The 20,229-nt window shown below is 43.0% G+C and overlaps 1 protein-coding gene across 2 annotated transcripts in view; it reads right to left on the minus strand.

The window, feature by feature from the left end:
• Cbl (Cbl proto-oncogene) overlaps window positions 1–20,229 on the minus strand; it is a 79,448-nt gene that overhangs the window by 15,829 nt on the left and 43,390 nt on the right. For both annotated transcript variants that reach the window (XM_032911327.1, XM_032911326.1), the window contains exons 3-6: window positions 6,085–6,231; window positions 3,133–3,289; window positions 1,130–1,251; window positions 365–502 (exon numbers count right to left, since the gene is read on the minus strand). In XM_032911327.1, the coding sequence (XP_032767218.1) occupies window positions 365–502; window positions 1,130–1,251; window positions 3,133–3,289; window positions 6,085–6,231 (564 nt within the window). The remainder of the gene's footprint in view (window positions 1–364; window positions 503–1,129; window positions 1,252–3,132; window positions 3,290–6,084; window positions 6,232–20,229) is intronic.

Genomic DNA, 20,229 nt, shown 5'->3' on the forward strand with positions numbered 1-20,229 from the left:
AGGTCTGCTGTCATTGGAACATCTAATTACTCCCTTATTGACTACTTAAATAAGCAGCTGAAGAATGTCCTGATCCTTGCAGAGTTTTTAATTCTAATTTGGCTTTAAAACTAAGTTATTTGGAAAAAGAGGTAAAGTTTATTTGTGGTAATAACTAAACAACAAAGAAAGCCAATCTCATAATTAGAGAACCCCCTTAAATGAGCAAAGCTGCTTCACCCTCAAGGTCAAAGCAAGGAGGGATGTTAACATATTCCTAACATTTCAGCCTGCAGAAGAAACATGCAACAGAAGCCATTAACGAAGAGGTAGTGAAGTCCTCCAGTTCCTAGATTCTGAGGAGACAGAAAGCAGTGATACTCACAAGCCTTCCCTGAAGCCATCAATCAGTGCTTGGAAGAGCGGTTTATTGTGTGGGATTGTCTGCAGGATGTTCCCATCAGCTGTAACGTACCCAATAGCCCACTGACCCAAACGAGTACAGCTCAGCCGAAAGATGTAACTGAGAACAGAGATGACCAGAAGTTTCAATATACATGCTGGCATTCGACAGAAGGCAAGATAGAGACAAAAATCAAAAAAGACCATTAAGAATAACTCCCATGGGGGGAAAGGATGACTATGAAAAAAAACAATGAATGGAAATGTAATAATGAAACTCATTTCTTTGTATGCTAACTTGAAAAGAGATTAAAGTAACTTTTCAAGGGCCTGACCACAGCTTAGGGGAGAATGAATACTCAGCATGCTTACAGGCTTGAGTTCAATCTCCAACTTTAAAAAACATCAACCTCTCTAATGATTCCAGAACAGAAGCAAAAGACATAACCCCTCTGTGTTCTATTTTTTTAGAGATAGAGTTTTGTGACATATCTCAGGGTGGTCTCAAACCATCTCCCTGTTTCAGCCTTCCAACCTCCTACACACTGACTCCTAACAACCAGCACAGCCCCGTTCTAAATGGGCTTAAAAACATCCCCTAAATCACAGTCAAACCCTCTGGCAGACATCAATCCTATCTATCCCTAAATCTGGGCCACCGGGAACCAATAAGATGATGTTGCTTCAACATCAGAGAGGCCATGAGAGTCAGTCAGGACAACGAACCCCTCTGCATCAAGGCACTGACCTGCCGGGTTTGTGGATGAACTTCTGGAGCCGAGCTTTCACTTCATCATACGTCAGGAAAGCCATGTAGCCAGGGTGAGTTACAGCAAGGCTGTTCCAATTTCTGAGCAAAGAGGACCAGGGCTAAAGAAAGAAAACATCAATCACAGACCATTTGGCTCAGACATACTACTATCCTTTAGAACAATAAGAAACAAAGAAAAACCTCAACTCTCAATTATAAATTCAGGCTTGTCCCAATTGTCTATTGTTATTCTATGGGAAGACATATCTATTTGGGAGAGTAGAAACTTTGAGAGTTAAGAATACAAACTGCCTTGTATAGGGAGAAGATGACAGACAAAACAATTTGCTCAGCAGCTCTAACCAGTATTAAGGTCAGATAATGATTAAGACCCAGAAAAACAGAATAGGGTCTATAGATGCAATTATTAAACCCTTAATGAACGTTTATTCAAGCTGACACACATACATACATTGAAGCATCAATACATTTTAGGGTTAATGATCTAGAATGGAACAGGGAGTCAAGTATGGTGGTACATATTGTAATCCCAACACTCTGGAGGCAGAAATAGATGGATCAGAAGTTCAAGTCTATCCTGGGCTACATACGATTTTGTTTCCAGAAAGAAAACAAAACAGAGAAAGAGTTGAACAACAGAAAACCAAGTGGGAAACACACACCAAAGGAATCGAAGTATTAAAATAGGCTTTGGAGCCCAGGACCTTCCCCAGCGTTCAGGCTCACTTCTACTCTTGGGAATGCCTTCCCTGTCTTTCTTTTCTTCTTTTAAAAAGCATTTCTCAAATTGGATGACATCTGTGTTTACATAAGGGTTTTATCCAGGAGAACATGGGCACAGGGTCTCTTCTTAACACAGAGCACCTTCTCAAGGATTTTGATCCTCAAAAAAAGGATCAGTACATAAATTTAAATATTCAAGGTAGAGATGATTTCTCTTAATTGGCATTAAACTTTTTTTTGATTTATTTATTTTATTTTATATATGTGAGTACACTGTAGCTGTCTTCAGACACACCAGAAGAGGGCATCAGAATGGATTACAGATGGTTGTGAGCCACCATGTGGTTGCTGGGATTTGAACTCAGGACCTCTGGAAGAGCAGTCAGTGCTCTTAACCGCTGAGCCATCTCTCCAGCCTGGCATTAAACTTTTGATCATCTATATTTTCATTTCTCTTTTTTACCTTTTTTATTTATTCTTCTCTTATATATTACATCCCAACTGCAGTCTCTAATTCCTCTCCTCCCTCTTTCCTTGTTCTTAATAGACTATTTCTGCTACTATCTGCCTATCCCAAAGGGATAAACTATATCCCTTTCTGACAGTTCTGTGACATTAAAATAATGTGAAAGAACATTCAAGAACAACCAAAAAGACACAAGAAGATAATAAATATAGCCATTTAAAATTCTGTTTTGTTTGAGATGTCTTACTGTGTGTGCGTGCCTGTGTGTACACGCACACACACACATCTGGCTAGGCTTGGAACTTACCTTGTGGTTCAGGCCAGCCATGACCTTTTATTCTCTTACCTCAGCTTCCCATGTACTGCTATTATAGGAAATGTGCCATCATGTCTAGCGAGTTATGATGTGTGTGTGTGTGTGTGTGTGTGTGTGTGTGTGTGTGTAATTTATTGTATGTATAGGAGTATTTTGCCTGCAAGTATGTATGGGTAGTACATGTATGTAGGATGCCCATAGGTCACAACAGGGCATTGTATCACCTAGAATTAGAGTTACAGTCACCATGGGAACTGAACCAGGGTCCTCTGAAAGAGCAGCAGGTGCTGTTAGCCTGTCTCTAACTCACTCTATAGCCCAGGCTGGCCTTGAACTCAGCAATCTTCCCGCTTCAACTCCCTAGGAGGTAGGATTTTAATTGCAGGCCACCATATGCAACTTTTATCTTTTTTTAAAAAGAGCTTTCTCCTCAGAAAAACAGCAGCAGGTTAGTCAATGACTTTAGAATCATACCTGAAACAGCCGTGTAAAAATATCAAATTCAAAAACAGAAATATAATCATTGCAGGTCAGATCAATAGTGGACTTCAAAGCCATGGCCTCCAGCCCAGAACTGATGGGATGCACTTCATGCAGGGCCTGTCGAAAGCTCTTCCAAGGGACTATCGTCCTGGGAGGGATGGGTGAGAAGGCACGGTGAGAACAGGCAACTGCAGACACTACTATCATTAAACAACAGTAAGTAAGACACATTAAGCTCCCAATAGTAACAGCAATTCTTTCACAGAAGCCAAGTTATATTTAGACTAAGAACAGAAAGAAGGAAGTAAAGGATGTTTGTTAACTTCCTAATGAGTAACAGAGATGGCTTTATACAGTTCTCTAGCCAAAAATATCACATATTGATCCCTTTCTCATCTTCCTACAGCATTTGTTCTACCCTAGAAGCACAGAGGAAGATGAGGTCATACCTTATTTTGACACGGTTTTACCATGGAGACCTGGTCAGTCTTAACTTGCCATCCTCCTCAGTTTCAACATGCTGAGAGGAAAGGTGCAGACCACTACACTAAATTTTTCTTAGAAGAAGACTTTCTATGTGGACTGGGCTAGCCTGGAAGTCAGAAAGATCCACCTGTCCCTACCTCCCAAGTATTAGATAAGGTGTGCCATCCTACCTCACTTTAACTGAGCTTTGAAAACCACATCACTCCTTATTTTGTATAATAGACTTTTAATTTTATTTTTGTGGTGCTGGGAATTGAACCAGGGCCTTATGCATGAGACAAGCAGTATAATCCATAATTTTAGCTCAAACATTAGCGAGTTTTTGTGTTTGTTTGTGTTTTGGGGGGGAAAAGTTGGTCAGGAACTTTTGCGTTACTGCCTGGTCTCAAACATCCTCCTGTCTGCTTCTCAGGTGCTGGAATTATAGGTGTGAACTACCATGCCTTGCTAAGCATTAACTTGTTTTTATTAGTAGCATTTTTTTTTAATTGCTAGAGACTGAACTCAGGGCCTGGATTCTAGGCAAGTGCTGTACAAAACCATTACCAACTCTTACCAGCACTAGGGAGGCAGAAACAGGCAAATCTGAGTTCCAGGCCAGCCCCATCTACAGAGCAAGTTCCAGGACAAGCCAGGACTACACACAGAGAAACCCTGTCTTGCAAAACAACAAAAACGAGGGATATAAATGTATACAAAGCAATTAGGCAATACTTAGTGTGAGGGGGGCGAGGGGGGAGTAGGCAAAACTGAAAACTTACCAGTAACATTCTTAGCTATGTAATTAAGAAGAGAATCTAGCTTACAAAAATAATTATGACAATGCTCACTGTTTGCAATAGCAAATAATTTGAAAATGTAGGGCCAGAGAGGTGGCTCAGTGTTAATATCAGCTACTACTCTTCCCTAAGACACAAGTTCAAGTTCAATTCATGGCAACCACATCTAGCAACTCGCAACCAACCACTTGTAACTCTAGCTCCAAGAAATCTGACACTTTTTCTGGCCTTTGTGGACCCTGCATTCACGGGTATAAACAAATACATATACAAATAGTTAAAAATTAGGCATAAGTTTGGAAGAGGCTGGCCCCCCACCCCCACTCCTCAACTGCAGCACTCAGGGAAGTGGGCCCTGTATATCACCTGAGTAGCTCAGTAGAGCTGGCCCTGACTCTCGCCCCTGGCTGCAGCACTGAAGGAGCTAGCCCCTAGTGCTGTGCATGTGTGCAGGGAAGCTGAAGGCCCGACCAAGTCAGCTACCACCCATGCTCAGGGCTTTGAGATGCCCACCTCAACATCCACCCCACCTATGAACTTCTGGAGCCTGTGAAGGGGCCCATTCCTGTCCATCCAGAGCTGCAGGATCTCCACACCAGAGGGCAGCACTAGGACTGCCGAGGATAGCCGAGAGGAGTCGCGGTACCCAGTGTTAATAGTGGAACAGAGGCTGGAGGCCTCCAACCAGACCAATGAACACTTGCCAGGAAAGATGTGTGAACAAGAGGGCATACTGTGTGACACACTGTGACACTCACTGCAGCTCCCATTTTGATCTCTGCACTCCGGAGGCAGAGGCAGGCAAGTCTCTGAGTTTAAAGCCAGACTGTTCTACGGAGCAAGTTCCAGGAAAGTCAAGGCTACACAGAGAAACTTTGGCTCAAAGAGACAGGACAAACAAACAAGTGTCCCTAGCAAAGCTAGGGAGCAAACACTACACACCTTCTCCAACGGCTGGCCACTCTCTGCTTTGTTCTTACGGTTTTCTGAGACTGTGTAGCCTGGCTGTCCTGGACCTCACTCTGTAGACTGCTTCCATGTCCTGAGTGCTGAGGTTAAAGGTGTGCACACCACCGCCTAGAAGCTTTCCTGTGTTTTAAATCTTTTTATTTATGTATTTTCTGAGTGGGGGTCTCATGTTGCTGAGGTTAGTTAACTCTTATCTTCCCACCTTCACCTCCCAAATACAGGGATCACGGTCATGCACCACCATCCCTGGCATGCATGCATTCATTCATTTATACTAACTGGGTGTGGTGGTGCATGCCTTTAATCCTAGCATTTGAGAGCAGAGTTGAATTTCTGTGAGTTCGAGGCCAGCCTGGTCTACAAATCCAGTTGAGACAGCCTGAGTTGTTACACAGAGAAACCCTGTCTTGAATAATAACAACAAATAATAATACAAAAATAATAATTAAAAAATATATTGGTGCTGTTGTGTGTATTTATGTGTGAGTGCAGACTGCAAGTGCCACGGTGCACATGTACTTATCAGAGCCAACTGTGTGCAGTCAGTTCTCTCCTTCCGTCTTTACATGGGTTCCGGGGATCAAACTCAGATGTGAGGTTTGTGCAGTTTACCTGCTAAGTTGTCTAGCTGATCCACTGTGTTTCCAATAGTTCCTAATTTAAAGCTCTGAATGACTATCTCCTAGAATATCATCATCCATAGACTTACTTTTCCCCAAAAGCTTTTCTCCAGAACTCTGCAGCGTCTGCTTTAGTGATCCGAAAAGTGTCTCCTTGGAAGAGTCCGCTTGGAAAGATGCCTTTCAGTTCTGCCAGCATGTGGCTGAAGATCAGGGATAACTTGGTTAAGTTTCGCCTACAAATGATCACAAAGTACAATAATTAAAATGTGAAATTACTGCTATTTCTTTAGTGCTCTGAATTCACCATACAAAGTAACCTAACATGAACATGAAAATAAATTTATTTTGGTCAATAATTTCTGGTCAATAATACTCAGAAATACTCCAAACCAGGAGAGGGAGAAACATGTTTTTGACAATAGCTACTGCTCTTTATGTAAAGCAGGGAGGGCTTCAAGAATTATTTTGTTCCCGCAACAAATGAAAGATGAAAATAATGTCTCCTACCTCTTTCCATTCAAATAAATGTCATGCAGTGAATAAGAAGAAGCCCCACAGTCAACAATCTGAGCTTAAGCTAAGAGGGACAGGTTGGCTTTTAGGGTGACAGAGGACGTACCAAGCAAACGTAAAAACTTTGCACAGCCACGACCACAAAATCAGGAAACATTTTTTAGATTAAAAAATGTATTTATTAGGTAATTCATTCAATAACAACTATTTAAATCTACAGACCTAACAAATATATAATATTCACTAAACCAAACCTTGTGGAAATTGTCCAAACCCTGAGATACTCCCAAATATTTCCTTTCTGCTCTTTCTCATTCTCTACAGTCTCTTTTCTTTCTTAGTAATATCAAGACTTTGAAAAAACTACCTTGAAGAGGGCTGGAACAGTTAAGAGATTGGGAGCACACGCCAAGAGTCTGAGTCCCAGCCCCGCACCTGACAGCTTACAAACACCTGTTAATTGCAGCTTCAGGGGAACCCAATGTCTCAGCCTCTGCTGGCACTGGTGTGCGCGCACACACATACAATCTTTGCAAAACAAAATATCTGCATGCCCTACAAATCCCTTATTTAGGGTTTGATAGCTTTTTAACTGTTCATCTTACTTCTCCAGCAACAGCAACACTTGTAAGAAAAAAAAAAAAAAAAGCCATCAGATTAATGTTTCTTCTCCGACCTGCTCTTTCTTCCTGCCCCTATTCCGGGTTTAATGATGGCATGCATCTCTTATGTCCAGCAAGATCAAAACGTTTGGCTTCTTCCACTTCCTTACTCTCCCATCTGCTCTGTTAAGTCTGAAGACAATATGTTGTCAATCCCCCTTGAATTGTGTTATTATTCTAATACAAATTCTTTGCTACTTTGGTCCTATGCATCTCCAAACTTACCTTTCTAAAAAATTTCATTTTTATTAAATTTAAACAAAATTTCTTGAGACAGGGTTTCTCTGTGTAGCCCTGCATGTCCTGGAACTTGTTCTGTTGACCAGGCAGACGTTACTGCTTCCCTCTCCCTCCAGAGCTGGAATTAAAGGTATGTGCTATCATGACCAATTTCACTTTTATTTTTTATTTTTTATTTTTTTCGGAGCTGGGGACCGAACCCAGGGCCTTGCACTTGCTAGGCAAGCGCTCTACCACTGAGCTAAATCCCCAACCCCTCATTTTTATTTTTTAAAAATTATGTATAGGCTGTTCAACAGAGGTGGTAGGCCTCAAAGGTCTCTCTAAATGGTGACGTTCAAGCTAAACCTGAGGCAACACAGAGACTCATTTTGTGGGCATCTTCTGCTCTCTAAATTATTTTTTCACTAAAAATCTACCAGGTATAGTACTGTGTAGAATGAGAAACAAATGCAAACCAAAATAATAGCGGACAGGAAGCTTTTATAAATCTATGAAGCAACCACAAAAGGAGAAAAACTATCGACCCCACGGATGCAATGGCACCAGCTCCCTGAAGATCAGTTCAAAGTGCTGACTAATATACTTAAAATCAATTTAAGACATTTTCCTACTCAAAAATGCAGCCCCTCTCCCCAAGCCAGCAGACGTTTCTTCAAACCACCACATATACACCACAATCATACCTCTCAAGAGGAAACAGTAAGTCTCTAAAACCCATGGGTCAGAGCTTTCTAAGCGTTCTGATCTGGAATTTTGCCCAATCACACTTTAAGGTTTTGGACTTGTGGTTCAGTTATTTTTAGCAGAACCTAACACGGAAACAGAGCAATGAAGCATGACAGCCGATCTGGGCGTACGGCTAGGTAGGCAGTGCTTGTCAAAGTCCTGTCAGAGGTTATCAGTTCCCACACTCTAGCGTTCTTCAGACCAACAGAGAACACAACCACCTCACCTTTTGCAATATGCTGAAGACGGAACTGTTCTTTGTAAACTCAATGGCTGCAAGAAGCACGGTCTTTCTATAGCAGAATCAGGAGGGTCTTTCTGTACCTCTTTTAGCTCTAATCATCCACATCTAAGGAACTACACACTGACTCTATAGCCTTTAACTTGCCCCACCCCCTCTCTTCACTTCTCACAATTTCCCCAGGATCAACTGCTGATTCTGAGTGCAGGATCAGTTTTGCTTTGTCTGTGCTAAGGATCCACCCAGGGCCTTGTACCTCAGGGATCATCCTGCTGCTGACTACATACCAGCCCAGGACCAGCACTTTTTGCAGGGCAGGGTAGTGGTTGAGACAAGAAGGTCTTTCCTGGCTGGTTGGTCAGGCATTCACTAGGAACTCACTATGCAGATCAGGCTGTCCTTGAACTCAAAGAGATCCACCTGCCTCTGCCTGGGATTAAAGGTGTAGGGCACCACCCAGGCAGGTTTTTTTTTTTTTTTAAATTTATTCAGACACACCAGAAGAGGACATCAGCTCTCATTACAGATGGTTGTGAGCCACCATGTGGTTGCTGGGAATTGAACTCAGGACCTCAGGAAGAACAATCAGTGCTCTTAACCTCTGAGCCATCTCTCCAGCCCCAGACAGGTCTTAAATACACAGCAATCCTTAAGCCTAAGCCTCCCAAATGCTGTGATTACACACCTAACATGCTAAGATAAGACTTCTTCTAAAAGTCAAGATTAATCTGTCTCAGCACTAGGGAGGCAGAGACTGACTGCCTCTCACAGAGCTCAAATTTGCGGCCAGTCTGATCTATGTAGCAAGTTCTGGGCCAACCAAAGCTATAAAGAAAGAACCTGCCCAAAACAAAAAATAAAATTAAACAACAACCAAAATCCAAACAAACAAACAAAAAAACCCAACATTATTTCTAGTCTGCCTGCCTTAGATTTGAAGTAGCAATTATATTGTGTTTAATTTCATCTAATAAGGAACATTGCTAATAAAACAAAAGTACATTAAAAGATTAACTGGGTAATTATAGTTCCTATTTGATCTTTGAAAGTAAAAAATATGGGGTTGGGGAGATGGTTCAGCAGGTTAAAAACAACTGTCTTTTAAGCATGAGGACCTCAGTTCAAATCCCCAGATCCCATGTAAAAAAGCTGGACATGATGGTACAGAAAGCTAACTAACACTAGTGTCCTGGGAAGAGCAGAGACAAAGTGTGCTGGTCACCATCTCACTCCAGGCTCAGGGTAAAGTGTCTCAAAGGAGCAGAGTGGAGAGTGCTAAGAATAGACACTCCTCAGAGAAGACCACAACGAGAGAAAAAAAGTATCTGTGTGGGCCAGCATGCATGCCTTTAATCCCAGCATTTGGGAGGCAGTGGTGTGTGGATCTCTTGAGTTTGAGGCCAGCCTGGTCTACAGAGAGCTCCAGGACAGCCAGGGCTGCACAGAGAAACCCTGTCCTGAATCCTGCCCCCAAACTCCAACAACAACAAAGAAATACATTGTGTATAGGCAGAGGCAAACAGAGCTCTGAATTCAAGGCCTGCCACGGTGAGAGCCTGCCCCCTTAAAAAAAGGTGAGTAGTAACGCTCTTCTCTCCTTAGTAAAATGCCTCATGCCTCAGAAATGCTGTAAATTACAAGAAGAAAAAGATGGCCGAGAGGCGAGTATAAGAGACGAAGATCCTCCACAGGAAGCCCTGCAATGATCACTAAGCAGAGAAAGCAGGACGGTGACCAAGAGTCAAAGTGGCCGTTCTGTGAAACTCCTTTGATAGTGATACATTTCCAAATGACAGATGCTCAGTCACATTTATAGCAGCAGTCAAGACCAAGGTGGAAATGTAGTTCCTGTCCTATTAACGTGCAGTGCCCCGGGCAGTCACTTAACCTGGGTGGGCCTGACATCAGATGTGATCAAAGGAAGCACAAATATTCCCATCTATAAAAGTGTGGATATATACTGTCCCATTTAAGTTGAAAGTGAGAAAGTAATCTGAACTTAAGCACTTTAATTTCCTAAGACTGAAGAAACACAAAAGATCACCAGTGCTTATACTTGTATGTCTGAGGACCAGAAGCTACATCAAGAAATGATGATCTGGGGCTGGAGAGATGGCTCAGCAGTTAAGAGCACTGACTGCTCTTCCAGAGGTCCTGAGTTCAAATCCCAGCAACCACATGGTGGCTCACAACCATCTGTATTGAGAGCTGATGCCCTCTTCTGGTGTGTCTGAAGACAGCTACAGTGTACTGATATATAATAAATAAATAAATCTTAAAAAAAAAGAAAGAAAGAAAAGAAATGATGATCTGGGACTGGGAGACAGTACAGAGGAGAAAGCACTTACTGTGTAAGAGTTAGTAAGGACCCCTTACTCTCCTAAAAGGTGGTCATCTCTTCCCTTCCCCCTGCCTTGGGAATAGCTAGGTTTATTATTAGTGTACCATCAATAGACATAAAAGCCAACAGCCCCCTGTCCCAACAAAGAAGTTGAAAAAACATTAACAAGAAGAACCTAGGGAGTCAGATATCCTGTGACATTCCACCTCTGCCTTGGCACCCAGTAGAGAGTGAGACTCTTCAAGGCTTCCAAAGCTTAGGGGAGTCCAGGGTCATTCTGGGAGGACCCCTCACGGTTCTGTTTGGTAGAATCTATGGGTTTGGAGTACCTTTCCCAATCCTTGTGCCAGAGGTACATTAAACTAACTCTTGGGCTAAACTTTGACCCATAGCTTCCAACAAGGTGAGACCCTTGACGCCAGCTCAGATGTGTGGGCCTCAGACACCTGCTTGAGCTCCATCTCATGCCTTCGACAAAGGAACCAAATCCCGAAGTGTCCTTTTGCCAGGCTGAGTGCATCAGTCAAGGCCCGTCAGGGTTGAGGGTCTGTTTCGAAGTGGTTTTTAGCTCCTGGAACTGCTCACAGGTAAAGCCAGAGCTGCTGTCCCTGGAAGACAGACTCAGAGTTGTCTCCACCTCAGTTACTTCTATCTTGGCTGAAGCTCACTTGAGTTCCGTTCCTCAGTTGCCATGACCATCTCTTTTTTTTTTCTTTTTTTTCTTTTTTTTTTCAGAGCTGGGGACTGAACCCAGGGCCTTGCGTTTGCTAGGCAAGCACTCTACCACTGAGCTAAACCCCCAACCCCGCCATGACCATCTCTTTAATGGGACATATTTCCACATAAACCGGTGGGCAAAAATGTGGATTGGGGCAACCCCCCATGAATATGACCATTGGCGCAAGGTTGGCTGGAAAGCCACCCCAGTTTGTGTTCGACCTCCCTTTTTCTTTCTGGTCACCAATACCTCCATTATCAGAGACAGCCTTAACTGCTCTCTTGAGAAATGTCTCCTGACAGCCTGCTGGATGGGCTATTCAACAACAGCCATCCTGACGAGGGAACCAGCTGCCATTTGGATGCCTGTGGTAAACACCACCCACTTTCATGCTGGCACTCTCATGGCCCAAACTCACTCACAACCCCTACACCAGGCAAAGAGGGATTTTAGCTTCACAGCTGCCATCATTGCAGACACTGCTGGGGTGACAATAGCTGCTGGTGCCTTCACCCAGACAGCCACTACACTGAAGACTGTCAATGCTGTAGTCTCTAAGTCAGCTGAGATGCTACAGAAACAGGAGGTACTAAATCAACAGCTTTATCAAGCCATCCACATTTTACAACAGATTGACTTACTGGCAGAAGAGCTGGCCTTTGTTAGGGACCTCAGGTTTCACACAATCTGCCAAACCCCTTACCAGGTACATAACACCACTGAAGCCCAACAACAGTTGGCTCAGTATCTTAAAGGTCAGACAAATTCCTTCTGTGCTGTTAAGGGAGAACATAGCCAACTTCAATGAGATCAAGGTATCTGTGCTCCCCTCTAGAAACCGGATTCTTGGGAAAAGTCTGGGACAATATTAAGAGGCTGTTTGACCTCAAAAATTATTTTAAATGTCTTGCACAGCGTATCTTCAGGCAGCACTCCCTAAATAAGGAGGTGACCTTTCAGGTGCTAACGGCTCTCAAAAAATCCCAATTCTGCTCCCCTAAGGAACTGATCAAAGCTTGGATGGCAGAGACCGGTGAGACCACCATGTAGGCTGTTCCTCATCTCCTCCTTGTGTGACGTGCCTCCAGAGTGAGATCTCTTTGAGGGCTGGAGGTCAACGACAGGAAAGATCCTGGAAGACAGGCACTGTCTAGTATCCTGGGAATCCCTTGAGGTGGGGTCAACAATGTTAAGGCAATGGCACCCTGACTCCCACTGGGCGGTCAAAATCTAAAAACAAAAGGGTGGATATGTACCAGGAATGGCAGGGCTTCCTCTATGCAAATGCTGGGGGCAGGCAGCTGCAAAAACATCTCCTGCAGGAGGACCTAACTGAGGACTGCCTGAGAGACCAAGGACTGCTGGTGCAGACAAAGAGATGCTTTCTTGGGACCAATGGGGGCGCAGGTGGAGGGTACTGAAGGAGCTGCTGCAGCATTTCTCTTGACTCTGTGCCACCTTACCTCCAACAAAGGGCAGGCTGGGTAGGGTGGCAGTGACCAGTGCAGAGCACAGGCAACATTATTTTTATTCATTTTATGTTGTGTACACTATTATATATGAGTACACTGTAGTTGTCTTAAGACACACAGAAGAGGGCATTGGATCCCACTGTAGATGGTTGGGAGCCACCGTGTAGTTTCTAGGAGTTGAACTCAGGAGGACATGTGAAAGAGCAGTCCGTGCTCTTAACTGCCGAGCAATCTCTCCAGCCCACAATTTTTTTAAAAAGAAAAGAAAAACGTTTAATTTAAAAACAGTAGTTTGGGCTGGTAAGCCTGATGTCCTGAGTTCAACTCCTGAGACCCACATAGGGAGAGAATCTACTCCAGAAGACTGTCCCTTGACCAACACTCACATCATAGTACTAACAGACACATCAAAAATAAATAAATAAAATGTACTTTTAAGAAATTAAATTTAAAAAGCAGTAAAGTTAGCCAGCTTTGTGCTTTTAAACTCAACACTCATAAGGCGAAGGCAGGTAGATCTCTCAAGGATAGCCTAGTCCACCACAGGTGAGTCCCAGGCTTGTCAGAGTGCTTGCTGCTCCACATAGTAGCTACCAATCACCTAGGACCCCAACTCCAGGGCATCCAACAACTTGTTCTGGCCTCCATGGGGGCTGGATACATGTGGTTCACTTAGGTGCATGCTGGTAAAATACTCAAAATAAGTATATTTTTAAAAGATAGAAGAAAAGTGACCTCTAATAAAAGAACAAAAATCTGGCTCTCTCCTCCAGCCGAGCAAGATGCCCAAAGGAAAAGAAGGCCAAGGGAAAGAAGGTGGCTCTGTCCCCTGCCGTCGTCAAGAAACAGGAGACCAAAATGGTGGTCAGTCCTTTGTTTAAGAAAAAGCCCAAGAACTTCAGCATTGGACAGGACAGACAACCCAAAAGAGAACTCATGCGCTTCATCAAATGGCTGAAGCGGCAAAGAGCCATTCTCTATAAGCAGCTCAAAGTACCTCCTGCCATTAACCAGTTTCCCCAGGCCCTGGACAGGAAAACAGCTACTCAGCTGCTTAAGCTTGCCCACAAGTGCAGGCCAGAGACAAAGCAGGAGAAGAAAGCTGCTGACAAAGGGGATGTCCCAAGTAAGAGACCGCCTGTCCTCCGAGCAGGGGTCAACCAAGGTGGAGAACAAGAAGGCTCAGCTGGTGATGATTGCCCATTGAGCTGGTTGTTTTCCTGTCTGCCCTGTGTCGAAAGATGGGGATCCTCTACTGCATCATCAAGGGAAAGACCAGGCTGGGCGCCTGGTCCACAGGAAGACATGTACCACTGTTGCCCTCACACAGGTTAACTTGGAAGGCAATGGTGAAAGCTATTAGGTCCAATTACAATGACAGATAAGATGAGAACCACTGCCACTAGAGAGGCACCATCCTAGGTCCTAAGTCTGTGGCTCACATTGCCAAGCTGAAAAGGGCAAAGGAATGGGGTTGGGGATTTAGCTCAGTGGTAGAGCGCTTGCCTAGCAAGTGCAAGGCCCTGGGTTTGGTCCCCAGCTCCGAAAGAAAAAAAAAAAAATGAAAAGGGCAAAGGATAAAAAAAACTCATCACTAAACTGGGTAAAATTTAAATGTAAACTGCTAAGTTTTCTGTACAAAAAATATAATTACAAAATTATCTAAAAACCCTTTGATATTGGAGCCAGAAAGACATTTGATACCAAACCCAGGGTCACACAGTGGAAACACCTGACTTCCAAAAGTTGTCCTCTAATCCCTCCACAACAGTTGTGGCAAGCACATGGCCCACGCAACACTAGTGTTATCCAAGAATGCTCAGTTAAGAACATACTGAGAAAACAGTCACAATGCAGTAACAGCATCCTCTGCTCAGCACGCACTAACCAACTTTAAAAATAGATACCACGAAACTTCTTTCAACAGGAAGTCAATGAAGTACTGCTAACTCTTATCTACTAAAGTTGTTCTTTTAAAAGAGAGAGCCTGGAGTCATGGCACACATCTGTTATATCCCAGCACTTGTTAAAACAGGAAGATCGCTACATCAAAAGCAGCCAGTATGAATTATACAGCAAAACCATATCCAAACCCATACACACAGAGAAACACATATGAATATAAAATATGAAAGGGATTTTCAATAAATGTCTAAAAATATCAATGATTTTTCCCCCATCAAGTATATATCACATCAGCTGGGCATGGTGGTACATTCCTTTAATTCCAGCACTCAGCAGAAGCAGATGGATCTCTTTGAGTTCCAGGCAAGCCTGCTCAATAGAGTGAGTTCTAGGACAGCCAGGGCTACATAGAGAATTCTGTCTTGAAAATAAAGACAAAAAAGTTTATACAATACCATACACATGGTCCAATTTGTGTGACATTCCCACTCCTGTTATATGGTGACAGTAGTTAAAGGAAACATTAACTTAAATCACCAAGGAGAGAAGGCAGCAGCCCACATGAATCTCCAACTTCACACTTTATACTTCTACTGAATCAACCATGTATGTGTGGGTAAGTCCGCCACAACTGAGCTAATGCTCCAGCAGCGTTAGTTATTTTTATTTTATGTATATGAATGTTTTACCTGTATGCATGTGTATGTACCATGTACATGCAGTGCCTGAGTAGGCCAGGAGGAGGAGCAGGATCCCTTGGAACTGGAGTCACAGATAGCTGGTAGTTGACATGTGGATTATGGGAACTGAATTTAGTTTCTATCCAAGAGCAGCAAGTGTTCTTGTGTACTTAACCACTGAGCCGTTGCTTCAGTTCCCAAATGAATCTTAAAATACAGATCCTTTATTCCTGTCACATGCAACTCTGGCTAAGAGCCAACAAAAAATACTCATGATCATATCCCAATTCACCTTTCTAAACAATACTCAATGTTCTCCCAAAATATCCTCTACTTTCCAAGCCCTGTGCCCTTCATGGTAGTAGTGCATCAACAAACAGTACCTGTATCTCTTCACGGTCAACTTCTCCCCTTTAATGCTAGAGATCTAACTAACCTAAGGCTTGTACATGAAATTACTCTACCACCGAGCCACGCCCTCATCCTTCCATGAGCCTGTCAGTAAGGGTCGGAGCTGATCTGTGTGATTCAAGATGGGCATCTCTACTATGACACATATTTTCCCTTCTAATGACTATGGTTATGGAACTCTGCCTGTTCTTCAAGGTTCTCAGATCCCACCTCCTTGGGTAGGAAAGAGAAAAGTCACTCATTCATATTTAATATCTACTTTTATCTTCTGAACAAACTATAACATCTTTAGACTTTTCATGGCTCTATCCTACCCTACTTTACCATTTTCAATTAGACTACACCACAGTAGTCTAATTGCTTTTGGGCAAGTGTGTTGTGGTTTGCCCTGGAGTTATCTGTATTTTGATGCTAATTCCACTGCCCCAAGGACAGCTGCCTAGTCATGTGCTCAGGACTCAGATGACTTCACCAGGACCTTCTCCCCATTGAATTTGTAAAATACAGGTGAGGGGCAGGTACAGGCTAGAAGGAGGCCTGTCATTGGAGGAGAAGGAAGGACGGGCAGGAGAAAAGTTTGAAGGAAGAGGAGACTAGAACAGAAAGGAAGAGAAGAGGACCAGGGAGGGCAGCCATGGTGGGACAGTATACGGCAGGTGATGTTAAGATCTCGCTCTGTGTATTTACAGGTTGTTATTGATGCTCTTAAGGGATGGATGGTACTGGGTTTTGTATGTTTAGGTGAGCAATTATATCTTACCAATTGGGCCAAAAATTATTGTGTTGTGTGTTCTTTTGTGTGACAGTTTGAGTGTAGGAAAGTGTGCGGCGGCTGGAGACACTGGGCCACCGCCGAGGAGTTGGGATGTGTTTCTGCCAAGATATCTAGCAGACATCTTGGGGCACTTCGGTGCTGAACCTAGCGGGGTAAAAGTCACTTTTTTTATTTTTTATATTTTTACAACACAAGTGCCCCCAATGACCCAACCAACCCAAGAAAGCAGCATTAGAACAGTACTCTTATTGAAGCCCCACATTTTTCTCAGGTCATACTTTCCCACACCCAACCCTGGACACCATAGGTCACTGTTCTTTTTATCTGCTTGTGGTAGTTTCTTGATCTTTTAATTATTTTTTTTTCATGACAGCTGTTCTAATTCTTTTGCAACAAATTCACTTAAATTTTAAAACTATTATACACTTGAATTAGAGCATAGGCCAGATGTGGTAGTATACATCAGTAATCCCAGAAGGTAGGAGGGGAATCATGAATTTGAGACTAGCACCATGGGCTGCATAGGACACCCTATCACAATACATTTTGTAGGTTAGTACTTTGTTTTTTTCAGTGTAGCCAGACAATACAAAATAGCTCAAGAGTCATATACTATGTTGTCTCTTAGAGACCAAGACTTGTCTGCAGCTGAAAGCCTACTGGCCCACAATATCGGTTACTGTTTCTGTATACCAGCTTCTGAAGACTATTCTCTCTTTCCTTCCCTCCCTCCTCCCTCCCTCCTCCTTTTCTCCTCTCTCTCCCTCTCTCTCTCTCTCTCTCTCTCTCTCTCTCTCTTTCTGGTTTCTTTGTTTTTCAAGACAAGGTTTCTCTGTGTAGCTCTGGCTGTCCTGGAACTTAGAATGGCTTTGAACTCCACTACCTCTGCCTCCCAGGTGCTGGGATTAAAAGGTGTGCACCATCACTGCCTCCACCTTAAGACTAATTCTATAAACTAAGAACAACACAGTTAAGCAGTCTCCAAAACCTCCTTTCACAAGGACAAACATGGAAGCACCTTTACGGCTACTAACGGCATACACTTAAAATAAAAATACAGAGACAAAACAAATTATACTCAACAGGAGACAGTTCTAATAGAATCTAATCAAATATGTAAAAAGTCTATCCAGTTATGATTAATTATTTAACTCCTGAGTACATAACACATTAAACATCAATTTCTATTTAAACACATGAGTTTCCTACACAAGAAGACAATAACTTCTGCTACCAAGTTTCTCTGTCCCCAAAGATTGGGAAAGACTGTGGAATTTTTAGATCAGTCTAAATTCTAGGGGAATGAATCAAAGCCAATTTTCATCATCAAGGCCATCTCATCAATTTCGAGTAATGGACCACACATATACTTTATAATTTTACATAACTTAGGAAGTTTTCTAGACTTGAAAGAGTGGATGGGATCTCTACAAAGGAGTCCAAGTGAAGAAACGCCCCATTCGAGCAGCCCAGGGAGGGGCCGGGCAGTGCCATGAGGCATACAGTCATACCACATGACACAGCCTAGTCCGGGAAGCTGAAGGATTAGGGATTTCACAAATGCAGTTGGGTGTCCTTAACGGTTGACACTGGGAAGTAAGATCTGCTTCAAAGCTATAAATGACAGTCATCCGCATATAGAGAGGAAATCACAAAGGCAGAGATGACTCAGTAGAGTGCTGCCAATGAAAGGTATCCAAGCCACACAGACAATAAGACACTGCAGAACTCAAGCGTGACTGAGAAGAGATGAGCCTAAGTGAGGTTTTGCAACTGGAAAGAGGGTATTCTCAACAACAAAACAACTGCACCTTCCCACATGCTGGGGCTCACAGACAAAACCTCTTGGCATGCTACACAAGCACTCCTAAGCTACCTCTCCAGATAAGAGTTCATATATTTTTATATTTATTTTTAATTTAAGTGTTGTGTGTGTGTGAGAGTATACACCATTGTGCTTAGTTAGGTTCCCACAAGGACCAGAACTACTAGCCACTGGAACCCTTGAGCTGGAGTTAAAATAGTTGTGAGCAGCCAGACAGGTGTTGGAGACAGAACTCAGGTCCCCAGAAGGGCCGGAAGCAAACAAAGCCAATACTTTTAAAGGGCTTATCAGGTACCAGAACTCAAACCACATCTTTACTGCTATTTAATAGATTAAAAACAACAACCAAGGGGTTGGGGATTTAGCTCAGTGGCAGAGCCCTGGGTTCGGTCCCCAGCTCCAGAAAAAACAAAAAAACAAAAAACAAACAAACAAACAAACAAAAAAAACAACCAAAACACATCACATCACATCACACACACATCACACACACATCACACACACACACACACACACACACACACACACACACACACACACACACACACACACACACACACACACACCAGGTTCAGGGCAAGAGTCAATTTCAATGTCGGTTGATCATTACATGACAACATGACACTAACACAATTAAGGAAGAAACCGTTTTCTTGCTCTTGCTTCTCTGCTCTTTTTCCCTCTGTCCCTGTTCCTTCTTTCACCATCCCTGACCCATTCCCTCCATGTGCCCATGGCCGGCCTCCTTTCCTCTCCTCTACTCTTCTTCTCTCATTAAACCTCTCCACATGGAACCATGAAAAAAAAAATTAAGGAAGAAACCATATACCCATAGGAACCAATGTTGGAATAGAGAGCTCTATATCCAAAGGTGCTCTCTCTGAAAGACCTCAAAGATGCTAACATGACAATGACTCACAGGTAAACTTGGAATGAGATGACAGCAAAAGACAAAACGTGTGAGTGTTGGTACTGCTAGAAGGAGCTTCATGAGTCCACCTGCCAATGCTTGTAAACACAGTTACTAACTCATTTACCACCCTTCACACACACCTCTACATGTGTGCGCAAACACAAACATCACCAGTAACAGTTTTTTTATGTTTGTTTTGGTTTTGGTTGGGTTTGGTTTGTTTAAAGACAAGAGTTTCTGTACGAAGCCCTGGCTGTCCTGGAACTCAAGAGATCTGCCTGCCTCTGCCTCAGGAGTGCTGTGATTAAAGCACGCATCACCGCCTCCTTGCTAATGACAGTTTTTCAAAGGAATTAATACTGAATAGTATCTGTAAAAGCTTATTTTAATTTTTAAAATTTATTTTTATTTTATATGGGTGTTTTGCCTACATGTGTGTGTGTGTGTGTGTGTGTGTGTGTGTGTGTGTGTGTGTGTGTGTGTACCATGTGAATTCTTGGTGCCTGAGAAGCCAGAAAAGTGTGTCAGATTTGAAACTAGAGTTACGGGTGGTTGTGAGCCACAACATGGGTACTGGGAATGAACCCAGGTCCTCTAGAAGAGCAATCAGTACTCACATCACCATCACCAAGCCGTCTTTCCAGACCCCACACGTCTATTTTTACCTTGCATGAAGTTTGTTCATAAGTACAAAAGTAGTTCATTTTATTACTTACATAACCATAGTATATGAAACAAAGAAACATGAATATGCTTTCCTCAGAGTCAGGCATAGTGGCACAGGCTTTAAATCCCAGCCCTTGGGA

Source organism: Rattus rattus, chromosome 8, assembly GCF_011064425.1.
Source record: "Rattus rattus isolate New Zealand chromosome 8, Rrattus_CSIRO_v1, whole genome shotgun sequence".
Classification (NCBI taxonomy): Eukaryota; Metazoa; Chordata; class Mammalia; order Rodentia; family Muridae; genus Rattus; species Rattus rattus.